The sequence below is a fragment of the Serinus canaria genome, chromosome 3 (genome assembly GCF_022539315.1).
Source record: "Serinus canaria isolate serCan28SL12 chromosome 3, serCan2020, whole genome shotgun sequence".
NCBI lineage: Eukaryota > Metazoa > Chordata > Aves > Passeriformes > Fringillidae > Serinus > Serinus canaria.
Window position 1 is genome coordinate 47,908,471 of NC_066316.1, and position 27,308 is coordinate 47,935,778.

Here is a 27,308-nt window from a genome sequence, read left to right on the forward strand (position 1 = left end):
CTACACAAAGTATCTTCTTTGTGATATACAGGATGTATATTAATAGGAAAAGAACTTCACTGTTAAGGCCAGTTGGTCTACTATAGTAACAATACAAGTAATAGCAAAAAAAACCCCAACAGTGACAGCTTCATAGTCATTCATTCCAAATGGCAACTCTCTATATACTCACACACACTTAATGAGCATCAAAATATTTATTTCAGCTTCAAATATAGACTAAAATCATAACAGGATTTTATGGCCACCATTGCTATATAGGCCCAGATTCAAAAACCTTCCTATTTTCAATCAGGTTAATGCAACAGACATTTCACCAAATAATTCAAAGTGGATTAAAATAATTTTAAGTTAGCAGAAATTATTTCTATCATTGCACATTAGAGCTAGAATGTTTGTGTCTGATTTCTGAGGATATTTTGCAAAGTTCTCACAAATGTGTCCTGGTAGATTGGCAAAAGCAAAACACCACTTCTAGTTATTTTGCCCCATCCTCTCCCTTTCAGCCTCTGGTGGAACCCATTTCTTTTCTCTTTCACTTGATTGTGCCTTCAAATTTATTTCAGGCTTCAAACTATCACCTTTGCAAGGAGACAGTCTCCCAAAGTTTCTCCTTCACTTTACTGAGCATATTTTGGCAACTTCCTGCCACTACTGTGAAGCTGATCCTAAGCTGAGCTATTTTATACATTCCTCTATTTCCACCAGTCTACCATTAAGTTTACTAGTCCATTTCCACATTCCAAAAAAATTAACCAAAATAGCTATTGATTATCTTGGTAACTCAGAGAGAATCATGACAGGTTCTCTATGACTTCCTTTAAAAACCTAATGCTTTCATCTGATGAATGACATTTTAAGAACATGGTCTCCATAGGACTAAACATTTTTTTTCACATTTCTGGTAATAACAAGGTGCAGTTGAGACAGAAATCAAGATGTTTCATAAATATTATTAAAATAATGATTTTTTGCCTATAAAGCACTGGAATTTCATATTGCACATTATGCTAAAGGATCGTGTTTGAAAACTCCACAGTTCAAAATAGTGGAGGTGAGCAGAAGAAACATAATGCTATTTTGGGCTTCAGCAAAGCAATAATCTAGTATTTGAAGAATTTGTTTTTGCCTCAGGCTCTCAATATGCTCAAATATGCAAACTCAGATTTATAGAAGATTTATTGTTTAGAAGCCTTCATAGAAGGACTGAAGACTTTCATATATTATGTATCTTATGTATAGTAGTGTTGCTGGAGGGTACAGTAGCAGAGTTGGTTTATAAACATCTGCTTTATTTAAGCAAACCTGTATTTCATATGAAGAATTAATTTTAAAACTGAAACACAAGTATAATGAATAATTCAAAATAGCTCAAGAATTAAATGGAAATCATTTGATTTAGAAGTGAGGTGTATAGAAAACAGAAAAACAGATGTAGATTATCTAAGAAGATAGCATAGTAGCCTCTAAAAGAAGATGGAAAGAAGATGGAAAGTAGCTTCTAAAATCTATTATGTATAAGAAGTATAATGGAGGCAGGCAGATGGTACTTAATTTTTGTTTAAAATTACCTGAGCATTACAGGGTCCATTGTTGAAAATATGTCTATGAATTATGTAGCTCATTCAATTGTACTTATTGGTTTGGAACCGTAAAATTAAAGGTTAATGAAAAGAGCAGGGAAAAATAGTATTTTCTGTTACAGTTTTTTCTTACAGTTACTCTAAGAATGTATTTCCTGCAGTGAATAAAATTATTAAATATGGCATACAATACTTACACTGGGAGCTCAGAAGTGATTGATTACTCCAGAAATTAAAAACTGGGATGACTGCATTGCCCTTTCCGATGACACTCGTAATTTCCTTCTCATTATCTAGGACTTGTAGTTTAATGAGCACATCTGAATTAGAGGTTTGTACCTGCAACGTAGCAGTATGTGGTGCTGTGACCTTTACAAAATACCTAAATAGGAAAAAAAAAACTTAGAGCAATATAACCAACTATACCTGATCATTGTTTTTAGGAAAATACCTAAATGTTGTGCTGAACTGGAAGCAAACATTTAAAATTGAGTTACAAATCAACTGTTTTCCTGGAATCTGATGGGCTAAGCTTCCTGTAGTGAAGTTTAATGCAGTGAATCAACAAACAAAGCAAGTGATGCTGCTGAAAATTGGGTGGTGTAGCCATTTGTTTTTTCTTTTCCATTGCCTTATCAAATGTCCAAATAGACATTTGAATGCCTACTGTACTTTTATTTGTTGAATATCATTAGCCAGATTAGGGAACTCTATCATTATAAAAGTACCAGAGGAAAAAAAAAGATTATTTGCTTTCAAAAGGGTAGGGATATCTCCTTGGATGGCAGTAGCTACTTTGGTCAGCTTAAAAGAGTGTGGCATCAAAACCTGTTGAATTAGAGTCTGAGGAAAAAAATTCAAATAATTGTTATGTTGTTCAAATAGTTGTTAGGCTGTAACGCATTGCTTTATGTATTATATGCTTTTTGTCCATAAATTTAAATTGTTGTGACTAATCTCACCAAACAAGCAAAGATAAAAAACACACAAAGACTCCATCTCTCTGGGTTTAGCACATTTGGAGCTAAAAATATATAATTTTTTTTAAGGTTGATAACATCAGAAGGGTGAAAGAATGAAAATCATCAAGAAAGAGAGTGCTTACAAAATTTTAGTGCATATAGTTTTTTTCCATTACATGCTTTTTTCAATTATATTGAAACTGATTCCTTCTCCTAAAGAGACCTCTATCCCAAGAATAATCTGTTGGTTTGAAATATTGAAAAATCTCCAGGAAACAGGGTAAAATGTTTTAGAATTAATCTTCAAAATATACACATTTAATCAGCTCTAAGCACAGGGCCTGTTGTAGGGCAATGCAAAGTTCTTTGTGTAAAAATTTAAGTATAGCAATTTAGGAATGGTCAGTTCTGAACTCAGAATGGATTTTAATGAACTTTATTTAGTCAAAAAAGGATTAATATAAACTTAATCACATGTTTGTTAAATATATTCTCCTAAAAGAATCAGCACACAAAAATAAAACAAATATAATTTTTTCTGCCAATACTGCAAGATGGAAATTGGTCTGATGTATTGGGAAAAGAATGTTTCAATACATATTTATTTCCCAAAAGTACTATGGAATTTCCATAATTGGCATATGAATAAGACAGAGCTTGCAGAAATGCAAAACACTGAATTTTGATTTTAAAATGATAGTCTGTATACTTCACACCTGTTCTCCATTAAGTAGTGGCAATATTTCACAAATAACATTTTCACTAATCAAATGTTAATTTGGTAGCCCACAACATTCAGATATTTGCATCAATATTCTCCTCTTCTAAGAAAGAGGAAAGAACACATTTTTCTGGTAGGGATGACTGATATAAACCCCAGAATTTATTCATTCTTCTCTCAATATTTACCTAAACAGCAGGAACTCTTTGTTGGGTATGTAATACTCCTTAAATTGTAGAGTGGAATAGGTATCATTTACAGCCTCACGAGAGAGAGATGGAAGGGCACTCTGGGAGCTGCAGAAGCGGAGCTTCCATTTGCCACCTGGAACAGGTTGGTCACCAGTGTGTGCTTCAGCCACAAAAGTGTATCCTTTCTGCAAGGGGAAAACAAATCACTTTTACAGATCAATAACAATACTCAGAAGGCACTCTGTAACTACATGCAACATACTTTTTGTCCATTACACTTATCTATATAATAAGATGAGCTTCATCAGCAAGAATCTTATAACTCCAGTCTACTCTAACTTATGGAACGTGTCTTATTTTAGCAATCTATTCTTGGTAAAAAGTTACATGGCAAGTTAAATCCAATTTCATCTAACTAGAAAGCTGGCAGGTGTTTTAGGGGCAGATACAACCAAAGTCCTGAACTCACTTTCTAACAAAATTATTTGATGATTTAAAATGCTCCTTCATGCTTAGGGAGTGTGAAAGTAGGGGTGGATGAGTTTGCTACATGAAAATTTAGAGATCAGGTTACTTTAGTCTTCAAATCTGAGTCTTTCAGACTCAGATAACTTCAGTCTTCAAATTAACATTTACCCTAATTTAATATTGCCACTGCAGATATAGCATGAAATGACAAGATTTTAATCTTGTTTTTATTAATATATTAAGAAAAAATATTTATATTATTAGAAAATTGAAAAAATAAAAAAAAAAAAAATCAACACACAATTAATAATGCTGGTGACAGATTTAGGTACTCGTTATGAATCCTGAGAATTTGAGGAGCCAGGATATAAAATAAAAATATTCAGACTTTGATTAATTTGTATTTGTGAAAATGAAGGCAATGTGAATGTGATTACTTAAAAGGCAGGAAAAAGGGATATAAGGAGTGAAATAGACATTTGTAATGGTCAGGAGAACTCATCATTAAGTCCCTTTTTCATGTAGTCTGACTTGCCCTACTATCCCCCTATTTCAAATATTAAAATTTCACGTTCCACCCAAGAAATAGTTCAAATGAAAATTCTTTGAAAGGCTCTATTTTTTTTGGTCCTCTTCTAAATTCTGTTAAAAAGAAATCAGCAATTACCAGCAAAAAGCTTTGTTGCACAACCCTTATAATAAATAGGGTTGTGATTTCAGGACTATCCAATAATTCGGGGCTGTGGCACCATGAATACTGAATATTTAGAATGAAATTGAAATAAATTATTCATTATTACAATCTGTGCAGTTGTAGCAGTGAGGCGCTTAACAACCCTTAATCACCACAAGGTAACAGCAACCACTCAAAGTAACCATTCAGGAAAACTCACTTATTTAAACATCTAGTTAAGCCCAAAATCACAGGCCCCTCTGTTCTTATCAAGTACACCTGGAAACAGAGAAGGATTTATCCAGATATTCAACTGTTTTCTGACAGCATGGGATGCATGAGAAGAACAAATTCCACCATTTCTCTTGCATACCCATCTATAAAGCTACTGTTATACAATCCTAATGTTCACTAAAAATATTCAGAAAATTCAGACTTAGGACTAAAGGTTTGTTTGAGTGAGCACTTTGTGAATTCTACAAGCAATTAGAAAGCACAATAACTGAATTTTGTGTCTGGTAGGAAGCTCAAGTCACTACTGAGAAATAAGAAAACAGATGTCAACAACCCCATTAAATTTATGTCTCTTTTGTAAATAACCTTCAAGAGGCTTCACTACTTACTTAGATATCTTGTTACAATTCACTGTTTCTTGACTCAGAAAGGATTGTTTTCTAATATACCACCCAAATTAACTTTGTGGCAAAGTAAGATGAATCCCTTACATCCTTCTATGTCTAGTCAAGAGAAACAACTGATCAGTGTCCTTGCTCAAAAAGACTTCTATTTTCTAGACTAAATATGGTGGTAGTGATGATTTCTTAAACTCTTATCTATGTAGGTCAGCTGAAGCTTGAGTGCTTATCTCTATCCTTCTCTACAATCTGTTCAAAAGAATTGTGAATAATAGAGTAGAATTAGAAAAAAAAAAAAAAAAAACAACAAAAACCCACCAAGAACTAAAACAAATTCTACTGTATCCAGCAGTAGGAAAAAAACCACAAAAAAAAAAATTAATGCAACCCCAAAAAATCCAAATAATGCTAAATGAAAACCCAGTATCCATCTTGGTTGTAAAGTCTGCAAAAAGAAGACAGACTTTATTGCTAGTGTGCAGATTTTATCTTCATTGTCAATCATTCTGAAATGAACTTTAATGTGTTCCAGAAGTGTCTCTGCAGCAGAGTAACAGTATCTGTTGACAGGATTCCTTTTTATCTCTGTTGCAAATTGCTGAGTCATAGTTTGGAAGCAGAACTGGTAGATGTACTTTTCTTAAAAAATGACTTCTTATGTAATAATACTGACATTTAAGAATTCAGACATACTGAATAATTTCCTGCTTGATGTTCTACATTGTTGACTAGTTTTTACGAAATACTGTTACAAAAAATTTAACAGATTAAAGTAATAACATTGTATTCTGTGTTTACTAATTGCAAAATGTCTTGTCAAAGCATCAATAGAACTTTCAAAAGCATGTGCAGGTCCACTGAAACAATAATCAACTACTTGGAAATAGGAAGAACAAGCTAAATTGGAGAGCAAAACGTTATATCCTTACTGAGGAACTCAAGAGCTCAGTGATTGAGAAATGCAATAAGAACAAGTAAAAAAAACAGCATGCCTGCACAATTCTCTTTTAATACTCTAAAAATCACTCTTCACTGCTATTAACCACATTTAATATTGCTAAACTATTATTATTTGCTAAACTAATGGTTCATAAAATATGAACCATTAGTTTAGCAAACAATAACAAAATTGTGGTTTTAAGAGAGGACTTCTTCAATAGGGAAGAGCAGGAATCCAATGAAAAGGGCCATTTTCATCAGTAATTGACAGAATCACTGAGGCTACTGTGCTGTACCCGCGGAAAGAAAATATGTGCCCTTATCACTCCTTATTCAAACTTTTTATGGACACAAGTTAAACATTGGCACAAAGTTTACTGTGCTCAGTGTAATGCATGAAAAACAGGAAAAAAACCCAAAACAACAGCAGCTGGAAAGAGTACAGAGGAGAAAATAATCAAAAGTTTACTAATACATATTTAGCACGGAAGCAGATCAGGGGTGGCCTCTGTTCAAACTTGCTAATAAATAAGGGTGTGCTTTTAAGTAGAACACTACTAACATTATGACATAGCAAAAAATCTCCACAGAATTTGGGCATTGTTTATTATTTTTTAAATTATACTTTCCACAACAACTTCTTGCATTTACCTTATTTTTGGGATAAACATGAGGTGCCACTTTGAAAAAGGCATGTGGCATTTCCTCCTGTGTGTCATTATCAAGAACGTGAAGTCTACAGAAAGGGATAGTGGTAAACACCTTTGTAAATACAAACATGTCTTCTGGAACAATAAATATTTCTCTAAAAAAGAAAAATTAAATTATATCAAAATTATTTTCACAAATAAAAGGGTATGTGCAACACAAAGCAAAAAATATTGCCATGGTTTAACCCCAGCCATCAATTAAGTAAAATGCAGCTGCTCGCTCACTCCCCACACTCAATGTACCTGAGGGAAAGAATCGGAAAGAAAATATAAATCTAGAGTGTTAAGAACAGTTTAACAACATAAAAAATATATACTAATAAATTTTCTAATAATATGAATATTTTTAATGATTAGGAGAGGGAGAGAGAGTAACAGAACCCAAAAGAAATGAGTGACGCTCAATACAATTGGTTGCCACTCACTGACCAATGGCCAGCCTGTTCCTGAGCAGTGATTAGCCCCCTTCCAGGGTCCCTTCCCCAGTTTATATACTGAACATGACATTCTCTGGTATGGAACATCCCTTTGGCCACTTCAGGACAGCTGTCCTGGCTGCGCTTCCTCCCAGATTATTGTGCACTTCCTCACTGGCAGAGCGTGAGACATTGAAAAGTCCTTGACTTGGTGTATGCACTCAACAACCAAAACATCAGTGTATTATCAATATTGTTACCACACTAAATCCAAATACATTGCACTCTACCAGCTACTAGGAAGAAAATGAAGAAATTAAGAAGAAAATGAACTCTGTTCCAGCCAAAGCCAGAACAAGTACATGCCAGAATTTAAGGAAAGCAGACAGATAAGTGAAAGCAGACAGATAAGTAAGTTTTTAAGCAGGTTAGTGAAAAACCAGAGTGTATCAATACTATTCCCACATAAGAATTGTACAGGAGTCTGTGAAACTCACCTGAAAACCAGAAACCAGGCATTTGGTGGTTGATCAGCATATGTTACTGCATAGTCAGTGAAATACATCTTACACCATTCATCTTCATAACAAGGAAACTTTTCAACTGAATTAAAGTTTCTCTTAAATATTTCTCTGGAAAGCAGAAAACAAGATAAAGACTTCAATCTAATCAGGATGGCATATACATATACTGACTTTTACTTATGCTGATCATGAAGAGCACTACTTGTGCATGAATGTAAAACAACAACATAAAATGTGTTACTAATGCTTCTGTAGTAGTTGTTCACTCTTAAATAAAAAAGTCATGGAGGGATCAGTTCTTTCAGACCTCATGGCAAATATACACATATTTCTATCCATCAATCTACTTGTGACTACAGCTGCTTCTAATATCCCAAGATGTTATGGTTTCTACAAAACTTTACCTCTTTCTTTTTTTTTTTTTTTTAATAAATTTCAGTGAGCATAACTTCACTTTCTTTAGATTAAGTTGTCATCTTAAAGCTGTGGAGTCATTAAGGTATTAAAATCCCTTTATTTACTTTTAAAACATTTTGGAACAACAAAGGAATAAAAGCAAAACTTTTTGGCCAAGGTGCTAGACTATGTTAAATAGAAATCTGTCAGCTGTTAAAAAAACATTAAGCACAAGCACATTAGCATGATTTTTACACTCAAATGTATCCCTCAGAACAATACCTATGAACCCTATAAGTTTTATAAGTTTTAAGGCAGGCTAAAAACTGCATCTCATCTTTGCTGATGTAAAAATGCTACAAAGCTAAAATGGAAGGCTAATATTTGGAAAAAGGCTTTGGTTGCAAAGTCCTGATCCCATCAATGTACACAGGTTTTACAAAATTAGAAGCACTAAAGGTGACATGAAATTATACCTGGTGTGAGTGTTGCTCAAATTGCTGGTTATAAGGAGAGAGGATTTATATCCACAGGCAGTAATTATTGCCAGTTTTCACTCCTCACCCCTGGAAGAACAGATTTACTGCTAGATCAGTTGTGTGAATACTTGCAAAAAGATTTTTGGAGGACTTAATGGAAATTTGTGATCCCCAGAGAGTGTTAGGCTTGCAAATGACTTAATGAACACTGTTGAAATTAGAATAGCCATCTTTCCAAAAGCTGTAATAAAATATCAGGGAAAGCATAGTAGAAATACACCTACTACATGTCTACTACCTAGAAATATATCTGCTACAAGCAAGTGCAACAAAAATGTCCCCTGTTGAGAAAATAAACTGTGTACAATTAGATAGTAAAGCTATCTTCTTTCTACTGTCAATCATGATTGCTTAACAGATAGCACAAATCAAAAACAATCCTTACATCAACTGGTTAACTGCTTAAGGAATCAGTGTCAGATCTATACTTATGGAGCAGGCTACCAAATACTAAAAAAATTAAATAAATGCAAAAGGTAATATTTTAGATCAAAAAAATTGGAAAAAATTGGTGATATATCTAAAAATTGGATTTTACTCATGTAGGGTACACAGAATAAAGCATAGCATATATTTAGTAAAAAAAAAATTCATCCCTTCCATCAGGGTTTTGTAATTTTGACAAGAATAATGCTCTTACCATGCTTATTTTGTGAAAAAGTTTATGACAACTGCCTACAATAAAATAGTTTTATTTATTGCATGATTACCTTAACAATGTTACCGCACACTCTTCAAAATTTAACTCAATCAAAGTCCACAGGTTTTTCAAAGTTTCTTCAACATCAGTGTTTTCTTTAGTACCTAGAGATAATCAAGTTACAAAAGATAACATCCAATTTTGCTATTGTTCTAAATTTACACTGGCCAAATAGTTCTGAAAAATATGACTTATACAAGTAAACTGCCTTATTTATTTGAAGTTTTACAGAAGTCTCACTGAGCACAAAACTGCGTTTTCCTTTAACAGAGTATTTTTCATTCATCACCATCTTTGTACTTTTCAGCACACCTACAACTGCAAAAATTATGTGATCAATATTTTTTCCAATTTACAGGTTTTTCACTGTAACATGTTGTAGTGATATTTAGCAATCTCTGTCCTCAGACAATATGCTATTAAACTCACAGCAACTTTCATCTGCAGATACCAGGAAGGGGTAGGGATGCACCTAAACTATTTGTGTAGCTAACAGGAAAAGAATTAATGGGTAATTCACCCCATCCATGTTGGATAACTCACATAACAGGATGTGATGTCATCTCAAGGTGTCTGCTTCTATACATGGAATACAGATAAAGACTAGACTGATTTGAAAGCTTTCAGCAGTACAATACAAATCTTGGTTTATTCCAATAAATACCTTACCTTTTTAAAATAAATATCACTTGTTCTAACTTGAATGTGTCCAGATTCAAGCCATACATTTTGAATGTCAGACTAAAGATGTTCTTGTTACCCTTTGGATATCAGCCTAAAGAGACTGTTACTATGAAATTCCTTTCCTCCTGTGGGTACTTGAAAATTATAGCAAGGTATTTTCTTATCTGGTCTTTCTAAAACGACAAACTAACAACCTATAAGTACAAGGCCTGTATTCAATCCTGATCCTCCCAACTCTACTCAGAATTTTGTGGTTGTTATCTTTCTTTCTTCCTGGACTGTGGATACTGTACTTGGACACAGTATTCCAGCTGGGATAATAGAATTGCTGAATAGGAAATATGCTATGAGTCCTGAACTGCTATACAGGATTCCTCTACCTGTGTGCACAAGAATGATGGATAGTATCAGTACAGTATCTTTGCAGGACAGCGTCAGACTTCGATATTGCTGTGTTCCACTGACTGCTCATTATGAGCTTAGGTTCTTGTATGATTTCCTTTACATTTCCAGAAAAAAAAAAAAAACAGCTCTGACCTAAATCTACATTAATGCAAATTTTGGTTTAGTATCTATGCAAATCTAGGGGAGTGTATCTTTTGTATACTTTTTAGTACCATATGTGCTAACTGAGTGGTTAGGAATACTTAAGAGAACTACAAGTTCTATTTCATTAGTTTCAGTTAATTTTACCTAGATATTAATTAGCAAAAAACTATTTACAGTGAAGGTTTTAATAAGAGGAAGCATGAAACATTTTTGAAAGGCATTTATAAATGCACACCTGGTTCTCTGCTCTTCAGTATTTTCCTAATATAGGTCCCTCGCCAGATGGCTTGAATTTTGATAGCTGCTGCTTCTTCTTCAGATGTGGGAGTTTGATTCTCACAACTTCTAAGGGATTTCTCCTCACTGCTCTCTGAAGGATTGGAAGAATGAGTAACATCAACTAAGCTGGAAGTACTGTTTCTGTTGCTTCCTGTAAAAAATTAAAAAAGAACCCAAACAAATAAACACAAAACAGCAAGAGAGTGAATTCAAGCATAAATCTTCTATGATGAAAATATCACTCTTGCAATTTTGGTTTTATCATAAGTTGGAGAAAATATACTTTATAATTACACAAAGTCAAAATGTCAGCTACTTTGCTAGTTACAAACATCAAATCATTTAATTTTTCTTTCCATGGACAGCTATTGCAGGACATTTTTTAAAATCACATCTCTTACAGTAATTTCAAAATGATCTTCCAAATATGAACCAAGAGGATTTTATACACTAAAGCCTGACTCTGTACACAGCTTAAAAGAGCTTCATAAGATTTTAATTACTTTTGCCTCTCAATCTGATAATTTTATTAAGTAATAATTTCAATACCAGTGTTGTTCAAAACATTTTGTTTAACCCTTGCAAAGGAGCCACAGAACAAGGGTAAGATCTATGATAAAGGGAAAGCTCATTTATTGGCCTAACTTTATGTTATCAAGGAGTTTCAAAGTGCAAGAGAAATTAGTGGGTTCTGGCAGGTTAGCAATGAGTTCTTTGAAGGTATTATTGCCTAGAAATTAGCATCCTGGGAGCCATCAGAACCAGGACTTAGGGAAAGGTGTGGGGAGCAACACCCCAAGGGGCCAGCACCAGAGGGGTAGTTTGGAACTGCACACATATGGAATAAAGGGAGCAAGACAGCATGATAGGAAGGAAACAGTGCCACAAAAGGAAGTACCAGCAAACAAAAAGGAGGAGAGGAATCTGCTTGAAAAATGTAGACAACATTGCAGGCAAGCAAGCTATCTTAAGGTATTGCTTTCATCACACATTTCAATCTAATCACTTTTACTCAATATTGCTAAATCTGGCTGTGTTCTCAAACCATCATTTCTCATCAGTATTGCATTTCCAAACCCTAGAAAGCCTCTTTAATGCTTGGGGACTGGAAGATTACACAACCCCACTTCAGTAGAAACCACATTAGAAGTCAACAATATGAATGGTACAACCACTTTTATAAAACAGAAACAGATAATCAATCACAGAATAATACAGACTTGAGTGGACCACTGAAGGTCATCTGGTCCAACCCCACATCCAAAGCCAGATGAATTCAGACCAGGTTGCTCCTGTTCTTGAATAAATGTCCAGTCCATTTTTTAATACTTCCATAACAATGAGACTCCATAATTTAAATGGGCATTCTTTTCCAGCTTTTGACTAGCCTCATAGTGAAAAAGTTTTCCTAATCTCCCGCTGGAATTTAACATGTTCTAAGATGTGTCCTGTCTGGGTACCTCTGGAAAGGTTTTGGCTCTTCCATTCATTCATTACTGTAACACTCTTGAAAATGAATTTGTTCAATCTACAAATTTGTCTATTTTACAAATAAATAACCCAGTGGCAAGATGACTTCTGACCTCACTAATCATTGTCTTCATGAAAGGGAAATAGACTTCGATTTTCAGCTCATGCTTTGCCTCAGAAAAATGAGTTCTGCTGCAGAGCCTACATTCCTCATATAAGGCAAAATAATGTATTATAAAGTAACAGTTGTATATATATGAACACACATATACACAGATTGACCCAATAGGTAAGAATATCCTTACATGGAAAAGGAATCAATAATATAGAAAAATAAATACAAAAAGTATAGGTGTGGTGTTGCCCTGTGAACCAGCTAAAAACTTCATCCACTGAAGATCCCAAGTGTGCTCCGTAACAAGAAGTAAATACTTAAAACTCTAGAAATGAAACATTTCATTTGTGAGGAGAAACAATATATGGATAAACAGTAAGCTAGTTAAATGTTAAACTGTTTCTGAAAACACAAATATACAAAAATTGTATGGATTGTCACACAAAAATAAATTCTATTCATAGAAACTTCCAGAAACTACCACAGATCACACCAAAACCCAAAAATTATGAGTATATATTCCTAAAGTATATATTCATAGGGAGGTTTTTTTTGTCCTATTTTTTTAACAATGTCAGAGGAACAACATTTTTTTTGCAATATTTAAGGCAAAATATTGAAGTCTTAATTAAATATGTTGATCTTTCAAGGCTTTTTTAATTTAACAATTCTTAATATTTTTTCTTGTAAGCAGAGAAATGTATATTGTGAAATGCTTTTAATCAATCAATCTTGAGCTAGTGAATGCTTTAAGTCCATCAGTATTAAAATAATGGATGTTTCAAATTTGACATTATGATCGAAAACAGATTTGTCAAAAATCTCTGACACACCTTAGCTGTTAATCAAAAGACTCTGTGCTAGTAATAAAACTGAAGCTTTCAAAGCTGCCTAGCAAGACACTGTTCACCATAAAATCACTGCAGCTCCTGGAGGCAACGTAGGAATGATTTTTTGAAAAAGGAGTATTTTGCATGTACTCAAGAGGCATTTTACGTATTCAACCAAATAATGTCAAACTTTCCCTCACCCCTTACTAGAACTCAATTTCAAATCCAAAGTGCAAGAAGAAACAAATGTTCAGAATTCTCTTTTCATTCACATTGCAACACAACACAACGTTATAATCAATCTTAACCTATGTTTATGGAGGAGAGAGAAGCTTGTTCTGAAAAAGAACTGAGTGGGACATTCCAAATAGAGTTTCACAGTCAAGATAAACTCTTAGAGAACAGCCTGACTTCTAGATAAAATTTCAGACCAGAAGGTTTTAGGAGAACTGTACACAAAGGGCACTCCACTTCCAACTTGAAAGTTGGAATTTATCCATAAGAAAGAAATGTAGCCCCTGAAATGTGCCTAAATGACTGTTAAGTGTTTGAGACTCTTGAAAATCAGTGCCACAGACCTCCACTGGCTCACTATTGGTCTCAATGAAACCAGGTCAAGGTAAAAAAGGAAAATGTGTAACAGAGAGCAGGCAGGCATCCTGATATGCTTCCTTTCCCAAGAAACATCACATACCTCTGTAAATTCACTGCCTCATGATTTCCCAAAGTTCTGCATGGCCTCTTTATTCACTCTCCTCCCAGAATACAACAGAAGAGCCATGCCATGGGGAAGCACTCAGCTTCAGATACTTCCATCTTTTTTTTCATATGTTCACATAGCACGGTCTTCCACTTGTTTCCTGTGGGTCTTCTGCTAATTGCTCTTTGAGAACAGATAATACTTGGCAGTCTAATAAATATGACTAGATCATTTTCAGGATGGCTTCTCAGAAACCTTTGCAGCCATAACCACTAACTGCAGTAAATCGTAATACCCTTGCCCTTACTAAATCTTGAGCTTAATTCAGCACACAGTGAAAAATGAATATGTCAATAATAAATGGAGGTTTCAAAAAAGGCTCAGATTTGATCTGATATATGTGCAGACCCAGATGACAAAAATATTTTATTCATCTGTTATGGTAGTTTACACTCATATCTGTTAGGTTCCAAAAGGTTACAACCTCAGGTCTTGACAAGATTTGAGCAACTAACTTGACATTGCAGCAGAGCTAATGTGGGGGCAGGGCATTAAGCTGATGCCAATCCTTCTAGGCCTTTCTACAGTGTAGTTTGCAGCTGGTAGTGCCTGCCATCTACCTCTTTTTCCCTGACAGTTCACTTGGTTTATACGTTATTTCTTTAGGTTTCTGGATGAAACCTGAACAAAAGCATGCATTTACTCCAAAGCAACCTCTATTAAGCAGGGCAAAATGTCAATAAAGGTCAAAAAATGTCCAATACCAATAAAACCAAAGGGAAAAAATTACCTTTCCAGTCCAACAGGGATCTCTCGTAATTTAATTTTAGAAAAGTAAATAGTTTAAAAAGACACATTGGACACTGGAAGAAATAAAACTGAAACAGAACTTTCTTTCTCCATATATTTATTCCACTTTTTTGATTCACTGCCCAACTCCTAAAAAATATTCTGTCACAGTGGATCTCATACTTTAGTAATTTATATGAGATCTTTGCTACAACCTGTCAACTGTGCTAATTATTCAAATCTATTTAAAAAATGTCTTCTAATGCTGACAAGTGTTTAAGGGTTTTTTTTGGAATGCAGAAATCAGTAGCACAGTAATCTTTAAAAAATGTGACAGGTGTTGTTTACTTGAAGTGGTTTGATAAATGTCAATATGCTGACCCTTGCAAAATACTCTTGTCATGGGATGCAATTCTCTGAAAAATACCTGATGGCTCACAATAAGAATAACCTTTAGAAGAGTGGAGATTCAGAGGAAAGTTCCCAGTAAGGAAAGACAATTATGTGTGCTTATGAGTACTCTCTTAAAGCGACAAAAGTATTACAACATTGTGTCAGTAAAGACATTTGTGTAAATTTGAATTTAGTTTTTTATACTGTTTTTCCAGAATAAACTGATTTTGATTAGTCAGTCAAAAGGTAGTTAGTATAATTTTGTTTGATCGAGTAGAAACACTTTATTCTGTAAATTCACAATAGACAAAGAAAAAGCTAAGTACCTATAAAAATCCTTCAAATGGTGATTGTGTCTCTTCCCACCAATCAGACAAATTATTTTTCTGTTGTGATATAAAACCATGTACATAAGGCTTTTATTAGTAAACTAGATGCTAACATTCATATATTAAAAAGTTATAGAGGCTGAAAAATAAGTCCTAAAATGGAAAAGAACCATGTGTTTCGTTGCCAGGCAAACTTAATTGCAACTGTGTAAAACTCCAGCCTGCATAAAAAATAAAGCAAAGAGACAGTGCAAAGAGAATTATCCCTGCTTGTAATAAATATGTTGGCCTTCCAATGGCTTCTCTCAGAGTACATAGCACTCCCTGACCACAGGCTGGAGAAGAGGCAGTTGGTGCTGTAGCCAGTTTCACACTATAAGGGTATGGCTAGCCAGCCAATTAGCCAGGCAACACAGCAACACAGTCATTTCCCAAATAACAATCTTAAAAGACAAGCAAGCAAGCAAGACAACAAAAATTTAAATATCCCCCCCAAAAAACCAAACAAAAACCTCTCAACCCAACACTAAGAAATAGCTGCACTTTCAATGAAGATACTAACTTGAGTCTTCCTTCACTCTCATTTTGTGAACAATACAGGCATTTAAGGTCTTTTCAGCTGATAATTTGAATGAAAGGGATGAGGTGCAGTAAAACAGGTAAAAAATGCAGATGTTTGCTAATGTTTGTTAATGTTGACAAATGCAACTCAAAGAAGACCAAGGGGAGTTTTATAAATTAACAAAGGGTAAACAGACTTTCTGGAAAAAAGAAAAGGATCATTTCTATTCTGAGATGAGCCTCGGATGTCCTGTCAACACAGTAAAAGTCTTAGGCTTAAAAATTAATTGTGCCTACTTAAGCAAGAAAAAACAAGAAGAGAGAATAGTTGGCTTCCCTAAAAAATATAAGAATGGGCAGATATATTTGAAGTAATTAGCAATATCAATACATTACCTGAAAACATAATGTCATCCCCAGAAACATCAGTGATTTCAAAATCCAGAGTGAAGGACCTGAAGGCAAATTTATACCTGCAAAGATCCTTCTTGTCTGATACATATTCAATTAAATACCAAAATGCATTATTGAAAACCTAAAATCAGAAAGAGGAAAAGAATGAATAATTAATAAAGATTGATTTATATTGCTTCTCATTATTGTTTCAAAAACTGTTTCCCTCTTCTCTTACCATGTATAAATGAAATCTTTAACTTCTTCTACCAAATACTGTATCTGAAAATTAATCCTAACTGTAGGACTATCATGCTTCATGACAACAGAGAGAAAACCTGTTTCATGCCTGGCTTATAAAAACAAGAAAATAGGACTTATTCTACAGTGTGTTTATCACCCAGAAACATCCTAGTTTATGTGTAGGGGGTTGATGGCCTCATACCGGAGGACAGAAGAACATATTATAACTGCTATAATGGCAATGGGAGTTCTAAACTCGAGGTTTCAGAATAGAGACAGGTAACTTAATGGGAATGCTTTTGGGATTAGGAAATGCCACAGCATGGGAAGATTTGGCTCTACTTTTATGCTTTGACATATTGATTCTCTTTAAAGAGCAGAAATCCAGTCTTTTCCTCCCCCACTCCTAGTAGATGGGAATTTTAGAGTGTGCTTTAAAGAACTAGTTTCATAATCTGAGTTCAGGAACATAGTAAGAACTTACTGGAAAAGACAAGATTTTTCTCTTTCATTGCCCTTAGTTTCAGATTTTTCTGCTTTCTGTAAATGTGTTTTATGTATTTTAATACTAATAAAAATGTCCTTTATTTTTAAATTTGTAAAACTAGGAAAGAAAAATACAGTAGATCCTTTCTTGCATTCAGAACAATTCTTCACTGTTTGTATTAAAGATAGACAGTTTCCATATTTTCATCCTTGAATCACTGTCAGCTCAGTGCCTTTCATTTATCTAATATCTGTCCTTTTTTTTTGTTTTTCAGCTATACATTTTTCTTCCTAGAGGAGGAGAAATTAAGGAATATATGTGTTTATGACTTCTGCATTTTTCTTAAGGTCTCAAAGTTTTGCACATATTTCACTTGAACATCTGCATTTAAAATTTGTTTATTCCATTCCTGAGTTCAAAGCAATTTTTTTTTTCCTGGTGGACTTGGCATGTAAATTACCTCCTTCATGAGTGGTGCACCTGCAATCATTCTTTATTAGTTCTGTTATTTTGCTGAATTTGAGCTGGTGTCCAGCCCATGTATAAAAGTGCTAGTGTTCTAATTTTTAATATCAGTAATTATAAAAAATATTAAACCCTTTTTTCTATTCAATCTTCTAAAATATGCATAAACAGTCTAAACTGCATGAGCATTCCAGTACTTTGATGGAAATAAATGAATCTGGATTATATAAAATACTGACTTTAGAAAAAATTAGTTATAGCAATTTGATCAACATTTGCATACACATAAAAACTAGTGTATCTTCTATAAAAATGTATTTTTGCAATCTTTTTATAATATTGGAAAGCTATAGCATAATATTGGAAAGCTATAGCATAGTTATCTAAAGAAAAGCATAATGTTTTCATCATGTATCTTCAATTTAATGTGCATAGAAGCAGAAAAGTTGAATAAGAATGCTGCAGTTTCAAGAAACAGAGAAAACCAACTTGGAATACTGTGAACAGAAAAACTCACTACTGCCTTCAGAAATATAAGCTGTAATAATGTTTTCCTGTTCCATCACCATAAGACACAGAAAGCTAACATTAGACTTTCTGCATTTCAGGTAGTATCTTTCAATTCAAAATGAAGTTTTAATACAAACACAGCTAATACTTTCTGCCCCAAAGTAGGCTGAACCAGATCAACAAAAATAGACTCAATTTAGAATGTGCTACTCTGTACACATTGAAGTTTCTCTTCTTAAAATTAGATAATTATCATACAGTTGCAAGTTCTGTAATTTGGGCTTACACTTTAAAATGAATTCCACATTCACAGCATGCAGGCGGTTCTTGCCAAGTGCACAGGCATTGTTTTGAAGAAGGTAATGACAACATTAAGCAGTTCTCCAGCTTCTGTAGCTTTTAGATACACACTCGTTCAAAATATTTGCTCACCTTGGTGTTTTCTTCGGCTATTTTAGTATCCTGGAGGCCAGGAGGACAATAAGCTACTTCCAACTCCTTCAAGGCTTTAGGAAGCTCATCCATACTGCTGTAATTATTTATCACATTTCCAACAGCTCTCAGGATAGCTGTAGCCTGTTCTCTAAATCGAGAGCTCTCCTGAGGAAAGAGAATAAACCAACCATTGTTAGAAAGTTGGCTTTAAGATTTTCTTTGGTTTTCTCTCTGGGCCATGGCAGAATACAATCATGTTTTCTGTGATGAACTACAAAACTTTTTGAATTCATTCAGTGTCCTTAATATTATAAACTGTAAAATCAATTATTTCTCTGATATTCAAAAGCATATCAATTTCTCACTGATTTTAGCCAGTGAAATAAATAACAGGCACCATAAGATATATCTATTCATTGTTTTATTTTTCCTATATCATTATTCCTAGGAAATTTAATCAAAAATAAGATCCATATAGAGACTTTCTACTACGGTGATAATAGTGAAGACTGAAGTGCTCAGCATCTTCTGTTATGGAAGGACAAATTAGTATTAGTATCCTGCTGAAAGCAATGATCAAATACATGCTGCCTAAAGCATCAATAATCTTCATCAGGATTTCTGTGCAAGAATGTGAACACTCTCCTGCACGTGACAGCCTGCAAAGAAGTTGCTTCAAAAAGCAGTACAGGAAAAACCCAAGGATAAAATTCTGCTTTATTTTCTTGATGAGAAATACCTTTTCATCCAAAAATTGAAGGCAAGGGGGTAGTACAGCCACAAGATATTTTTAATGATCCAATTTCTTATATTTCAACTTTTTTTATGACAATAAATGTGATAAATTTGCCCAAGCTGTTTTTTGTGTTTTATTATTAGGACCCAGAATCTACACTGCTATGTAAATTTGCTTTTACACTCACCTATTAAAATGTTTTTGCACAAATGTTCTCTGGAAAATATATTCCCTCCCCTCAGGGACTTCAACAAATATTTGGGCCTACTGCTTGCTAGAGAAACCTTGAAAATATGGATGACAGTGGTGTCTGGATTATGGACAATGAAGAACAAAGCTGCAGTAATTTCTCCCCTGGGCCTGTTAGCTCAGCTATGAAAAGTTGTTTGATTAAATTGCTCATTTTACATATAAAAGCTGCTTTCAGACTTGGTGAGTAATATGCAATCTCATGGGATCAAACATACTTCACTGATGTGAGGTTTTATTTAAATAGTCAGGTATTTTTTAATATTAATTAATATTTATACATGTAATTTATGGCATGCCTCAAACAGTGAGTTATACTCTACCCTGACATATATATTTCAACAAAAGCATTTTTCACATTTTATGCTGCACTTCTTTGTAAACCACAGCACTACCCAATTTTAACTTACGTATTTATATAAGATAATTTTTGCATGCACTTTGCATCCAGTACCTGTTGTGCTGTAAAACACATATCTTTTATGCCTTTACCAATTTCATATTAAAATTAATACTATACCATTGAATATAATAACTCTAAATGGAAATCCAATAGTACTTCACTTTAATTAGCAGTCAGAAAAACTGTTATCACAATGTTTGATTAGCCATTATGCACACCTTCTGAAGAGCTGGAATCACAGCCTCCTCTTCTCCAAAGACACATGGCACCATGGTACACAGCTGAATGTGGTGTCCTAAGGGACATCTTACTGCGAAGAGTAGGATGTGTCGCCTGAAATCAAGAAAAAAACCCAAACAAACAACTTTTTTTTTTTTTTAATTGCAACAATTCTTAAGCTTTTCCTTTCATGCATTTGGTAATACCATTGTCAGAACAGTATTTAGGTGAAGAAACTTATCCAGGCCACAGCTTCAATGTGTTAACCAGAGATTCAGCAGTGAGAGTAAGAAAGGAGAGTTCATGCCCCCCAGACACACTGGTAGTTTTTTATTACATCTTCTTTTGACTGAAATTTAAGGGCTTTTTAGCCACTAACAGACAGTGGGAAGAGGAGGCCTTCCAAGCTTACCAAGTGACTTCTCTTTTAGAATGAAATGAGGAATTGGTCAATAAGCCCATTTGTCTCCCACACCTTTTGTAAATTGAATCTGACTCTTGTCTCTGACTGGAGTAAAGAGAATCAAAGGTGGGAAGCTTTTAAATTTGAGCTGATGGTATCTCTGTTAGCTTTGAAATTTACAGGTGCAAAAAGATACACATCTTTGGCCCCCTTACAGTGCAGAAAGATACAGCTTTTAGAAACTACACTGAGAAAATACATGTGGATTCAGAATTAGATGCGAATGTAGTCTATAAACATAATAATAACTATTCCAGTTTTAGTCTGAAAAACAAAATAAGTAAAGAGCACTATCAAAACAAATAAAGAGCACTATTAAAGATCTTTGATTTCATTTCAGTATGCTAGAATTGTGGTATTTTCTTTCTATGCCTATTTATTTGACATCTTACTTAATTTTTGAAAATACATTTTGTTTCATCTCTTTGAATTTTAACTGATGATTTTCACTTTTTGGGAAAGTAGAAGGCCTCAGTTAGTTAGGCAGGAACATTATGCTCATAGCAAGACATGAAGATGTAATTTTCCTGGTTTCCCTGGAAGGGTTTTCAGAAAATAACATATCAAGGGCTCTTGCTTTTTATCTTTTTCTTAATTTAAACAATAAGCCAATGCCCCACACTGAATATTTAGAGTTACATGCAAACAGAAAAAACCTCAAATTAAGCAACATGTGAATGGGAAGTGAGATATGCATGACTTCATGAATAATTTCTCCTGTTATGTTTCTTTTCTTTTTCAAGAAAAGCATTGAAACCTCCTATGTAGCATCATGCTTTTACAGTTCCACTAAGAATGCTAATTCTTACATTTTTCTTGCTACTCCAGGGAACATTTCAAATCATTCTAATTAGAAACACTTTTAAGAAGGAACTCGTAGGAATTTAAAAATAATTTTTAGCAAGTCAGTGTGATTTTTCTAGTTAAATGGTCCTAAGTAAGAGTAAAGAACTCAGAATTGTTACAAAAGTGTTGGAAAATTCACAGTAATTTGGCAGTCTTACCAAATCCTAGCTAGCAACCAGTCTGATACTCCCAAAACTTACATTTTAGGAAATAAACTCTTACTGGGTTACTGTGTAAACAATGGTTTCAAGCTTTAACTAAAGAGTCAGGACAGAGATGAAGCCTCACACATACCCAACAGGAAGATTTACCACAGTAGCTTTGGTTGCAGATGTATGCATCTTTAACACAAGTTCTCCAGGAGCCACAGATTTCCAAGAGAAATATTCAACCCTCAGCACACCTGTTGAACATTCTTGTTCAGTACCTAGGTTAAGAAAACAAAACAAAACAAAACACAACCCCCATAATATGGGGAGGGTGAATAACATTCAGACACAGCTATGCAGAATCTGTAGCTACTTCACAATCATTAAAATATTAATTTAGGTTTTGCTAACACAGAAAAAAAAACAGCCACTTAAAATGCATTGGTGGCATGGCTTATTTGTCCAATTTGCTAGAAAAGAATTAAATGTTATTAAATATGTTACTAAGATGTTTACATCTGATGCCTTGAGAGGCTACTTAGAACAGAGGCTACATGGTGTTAAAGAAATAAAAGAGGTATTTATTAAAAACTTAGGGTATCACATCAGACATATTCCAAGTCACTTAAGGCTGCTGTAAAAATCCAAACAAATCCTTTCTATCCACATGAAAATTAAGTAAATAGCCATTAAAAACATATATTTACTTACAGTAATATCTTGCAGTTTAATTATTTTAACAGAATGGTCAGTTTGGTTTTTTTAAGCATTCTTTTAGTTCTCTCTCCTCCACTCTAGATGCATTAAATTACATCCATGTCAAGTGTTTAAATATCTGATTACCCTAAGCCAACCGCCATAAAATGCCATCCGTCTCCATTCCATAGAATTCCATTCTATGTTTTTAATGAAATACAAGGAATTATTATTTAAATCATTCAAGTTGTTAGGTTTTGAAAAAGCCAACTTAAAGGTGTTAGAGATCTTTTTGTGTACCAGTTTAAAAATAATTTCAGAAAATTATTTTGGTTATATTGCTGGTTTTGCTGCATTATGATCAGCTAAGGCATAAAGTAGCTTGCAAGAATGGAATTTGTAGAAAAGAAACCACAAGAAACACAAGGAAATCCATTCCAGAAATATAAAGATAAAAAGCTTCCAGCAAATCATAATAAACAGAAAAGGGAGGGATTCTTTCATGAAAATGCTCATCATCAATGAAATAATGATGAAGCATTGCTTGAATATTAGTGCATTCCTTAAAACAAATTTGACTATTTCAAACTATTGCTAAACTCTCAAACTGTGCCCAAGTAAACAACAAACACAACAGCACAAACACATTCAAGAATGGGGAAACACAACACTGACATGTACTGTGTGTTGGCCTTACCTTCAGTAACATACCAGTGTACTAATGCAGAAAAGCTAACCAGGATTTCAATGGGCATCAGACTGTCCACAAGTAAATAATAGAAGACTTCCTCATCAGAAGACTGTATAGAAAAATGGACATTTGTTCATTCCCTTGCACTGAATGCTGTCCACCTGGCCTTATACAAAGTAGGACTAAGATTTTGGATATGGTGACTTTAGGTATGGTATGGGAAGTAAGTGATTGTTACTACTTCTTCCAAATTTCAGACATGTCATTTAAGCCCAGAGCCTCATGCTGCATGTAAAACAGTGTTAAGAGATAAAAGGAAACAGAACTTTTTTTGGCATGAAAATATATCTACTTTTATATTATACTGTCATCTGTACCTAAATGCAGTACTTTTACCTGCCAAACAATAATTAACAGAAGACCAAAAATTTTGGCTTTTGCTGCAACTTTCTGATTCTAATTATTTACAGAAAGCTTAAATGAAATAATTGCTCTTTGAATTTTTAGATAGGAGTGATCCTCCCTTACAAAGGCGTGTTTCTCCCACAAATCTCTATGAGGACAACATCTTTCTCTCTTAACTTTAATAAATGATTCCTATGCCAATGTTAGAAACTATAGAATGGTTCTATTGTTCCTAGTTCAAAATCTAATGGTGAATGAGCTTCTTTCTTCAGAACTATTACAGAACAGCTCTTCCTGAATATTCCAGAGTTATATAAATCCATATTTTTTTGTATATTTATCTTTCTATTGTAATATGAAAATGTTCTTTTGTAAGCATGATACAGAATTTACCTAATACTGTAAACATATCATCTTTTTCAATGTTAGAAATTAAAATGGTTTTACAGCAAAGGGTTAGGGGTATTTTTTTGGCACAAGAGCACACAGGCTTACAAGTCTTAATGCTGATTATGGCTTACAAAAGTATATCGTGCAGTCATTAGGAAAATTTCTTGTGATGTGATTACAGAGAGGTGGGAAATTGCAGGTGTACTGCAATTATGGAGCATTAATCCATGTAGTTAACCTTCTCAGTACAGGATTTTACATGAACCTCATGCCTGGAGTTTACATTTCAGTACTCTACAATTACACTTCAGATGCACTATAAAATAGGAGCTGGGACAGGATATTCAAGCATGTTGAATAACCTTCTGATAATGTGAACTAATGGCAGGTTTAGAGAAATTCCATTATTGGAATGTAACTAGAGAGTATTTCTAAATCCCTGCAGCAGGATGCTGTAAATAGCAAAAGGACTTAGCATTTACAGAGAAAATGGAGTGTTATGCTAAACAGACTCACAGTTTGGGTTTTAGGTAACAGGGGAAGATGAAGGAGAATTGAAGAGCAGATTCTGTAGCTGGATCATCATTAAATTCAATTTAGACACCAAATTGTTAAAAGGTAGTTTTAAATCAAAATAAAGAGTGGTTGGAGATCTGCTTCACTATAATTTTTCTTTACTTAAGCCATTTTTTGTTATTATGCAGTAACATTCCACAGCATTTTTCCTTTTCTTGAACACTTATATATAATGCTACATATTTGCTTGCAAACATACATTTGTTTTGAATACAGTAATCGTAATACATTATTATTTTTCAGTAATAGCAGTTCTATATTCCCTTCCAATATCCTTTAGGATTACATGTATTATCTAATTATGTAAGACTTTGGAAAAAAAAAAAAAGCACAATACAGTCATTTACCTTAAAACATGTCTTCTGATAATTATAAGCATATGTATTTGGCTTGTGGAAAACATATAGCCTCCTAAGAAGAATATAAAATTGAAATATAAGATATATATGACTGTAAGAAAATCAGCAGAAATTACTTAGTTTAGGTAAATGCCTATTTCAAAGCACAAAACATTAATTTTACTTTCACAAGTCAGACTCACAGCTGTTTCTCAAAAATGGTTCAACATTTTTGGTTATAATAAAGGTGAATAAAAGTAATCTCCAGAGAAAGCAGCAGAAATTAATTCATATATTTGCTGCATTTCTACACTTTTCCATTGGAGGTCAGCCCACTAATTTGTTTATTTTCAACCTGTAAACGGTAACATGCTAATATTACTCTAAAAATTCCATACCCACATAAAAATTACTGTTTTATGCAAAGTATAACTGAAACATGGACTGTTTTATATATTTCATTAATGGTATTTTTAGCCCTGTGGTGTTTGCAGACCTTCAGAAAGCTATATAGTTCCTGACTACAATTTTTTTTTATTTTGATTTTACCAAGGGAGACATAAATGGCTTCAGCTTTTACTGAGGATGGAATCAGATCTGAATCAATGCTGTGGTTACTCAGAAATTTCACAGGAATCCTGATCTACTGCTGGCATATCAATTCTTACAATGACTAAAATATTCCTCACTTCTCAAAGTTGATATGGACTAGGAATATTCTTCTTATTTTCAGTGAGAGGTAGGCATGACAGAGGAGGAAAAGTTTTCAATTTAACAGACAGGTAAAATCAAAATCTTAGGTGCCTAGTTTCTTCTGAGGAATAAATTCTTCAAAGGTCAATGAAGATGCTCTGTTAACAGCTACTTTATCAGTTGACTGTGAAAATAAACTCTCATTCATTTAGAGATAGGAAACTGACAAATGCTTTTTGCCTTAATTAATATTAATATTGGTCTACAAAAGGTCAGCAGTACTTTAACATTTAGTTAATAAGGTAGAAAGTTCATATTTCACATTCTCTGTATGTGACCAAGATTTTTAAAGGAAATTAAATTGCTTGTGATGTTTTTTGTTTTTTTTCTGAATGTCCTATCTTCCTGGACCTAGGAATACCTAAAAGTAGCATGGAAATCTTAACAAGGCCTAAGGTGATCTATGACTTTTTAATTCCTAAAGTTCCTGTACTGCTGGCTGGTATAAAAGTTATACATTCTCCTTCAGAGAGTGAGTAGAGTTTAAACACTTATTTAAGAAAATAGAAGCTTCATAAAGAAATCTCAGTTACACATTCAAACAAGAAAATAGCTGGGTGAATTTTCTCTGATAAAATTATTTCCCTCAGCAATCTTATATTCTCTAAAGGATATGAATTGTATCAGGCTCCTTAAATCTGAAATACAGAAGCTGAAGATATGATGCTACAAGTACACCAGCTTTTTTATGTTTTCAGAATCATAAATGCCTTGGAATTATATTGAAAAGAGAGTGATACAAAACATCTAGTTGATCAAGCAAGATTATGCTGATGGCAACAGATTTCAGCAACTTTTTTTTTTTCTTTAGAATTGTGTTGTCTTGATGCAGATTGTGCCTGCCCAGTACCTCATGGGTGGTAAAAGCACCCAATTGCCACACCACTCCATGACCTACAATCTTCCACCCCAGCTGCAGTCTGACAGCCGCTTTATGGAGCTGGTGGTTAGTTGTGTCCTTCACTGTATTCTGGAGCACACACCCAGGGCACAGAGCAGGGCTGCAGCCACAGACTCACTGTCAACAGGGACAGTACGTCTGGTCTGAAGAGTAGCCTTGAAGGCACCCTGAAAGGCAGGATAGCTATACAAAGAAGACCTGTTTTGAAGATGCAATTTTTATACAGCCATGTTTTGAATTTTACCACTGTTATACAGTATATTGTATGGAATAAAACCCAAACCCTCTATTCCTTACTGGAAACAAACACAGAAATCTTCAAAGGTAATCCAGGTTTCCTTGGAAACTGAAATATTTTCTGATGCTGTTTCATCCTTTGATTTAGTCCCTGTCTGGCTCTTCATATCCGTATCAGCTCTTTCTGACGTTTGTTTTGTATCTAAACTGATATTGTCATGTTCTTCTGCAAAGATAAAAAGATACACAGAGCCAATACAGTGACAATATGCAATTTAAAGTAGTATCATTCTTTAAAATTATCAAAAAATTACAAGAAAATTATCCATACATCAGTTATTATGCATACAGTTGAAAATTTACAGCTATCCCACTAACCTAAAGAACTCAAATGGTGACTGAAGCAACTCTATACAGAAATTTAGGGTTTGAATCTGCAGCTGCTTAAGAAGCCTGCCTCAATAGACTACCACATATTGAACTATGCCCTACAATCTTCAATATCAGCTTGTTAGGTATACATACATATGATTTCTGCAAGCCTAAATTCATCTCCATAAAGAAAAA

The 27,308-nt window shown here is 34.0% G+C and overlaps 1 protein-coding gene across 1 annotated transcript in view; it reads right to left on the minus strand.

Moving 5' to 3' along the window:
• Positions 1–27,308, minus strand: part of ADGB (androglobin) — a 90,013-nt gene that overhangs the window by 20,645 nt on the left and 42,060 nt on the right. The window contains exons 14-26 of the mRNA XM_050971881.1: positions 26,802–26,967; positions 24,860–24,923; positions 23,148–23,250; positions 21,900–22,032; positions 20,296–20,410; positions 18,687–18,854; positions 16,553–16,691; positions 10,926–11,120; positions 9,468–9,561; positions 7,796–7,930; positions 6,824–6,977; positions 3,455–3,642; positions 1,781–1,965 (exon numbers count right to left, since the gene is read on the minus strand). Of these exons, the coding sequence (XP_050827838.1) occupies positions 1,781–1,965; positions 3,455–3,642; positions 6,824–6,977; positions 7,796–7,930; positions 9,468–9,561; positions 10,926–11,120; positions 16,553–16,691; positions 18,687–18,854; positions 20,296–20,410; positions 21,900–22,032; positions 23,148–23,250; positions 24,860–24,923; positions 26,802–26,967 (1,839 nt within the window). The remainder of the gene's footprint in view (positions 1–1,780; positions 1,966–3,454; positions 3,643–6,823; positions 6,978–7,795; positions 7,931–9,467; positions 9,562–10,925; positions 11,121–16,552; positions 16,692–18,686; positions 18,855–20,295; positions 20,411–21,899; positions 22,033–23,147; positions 23,251–24,859; positions 24,924–26,801; positions 26,968–27,308) is intronic.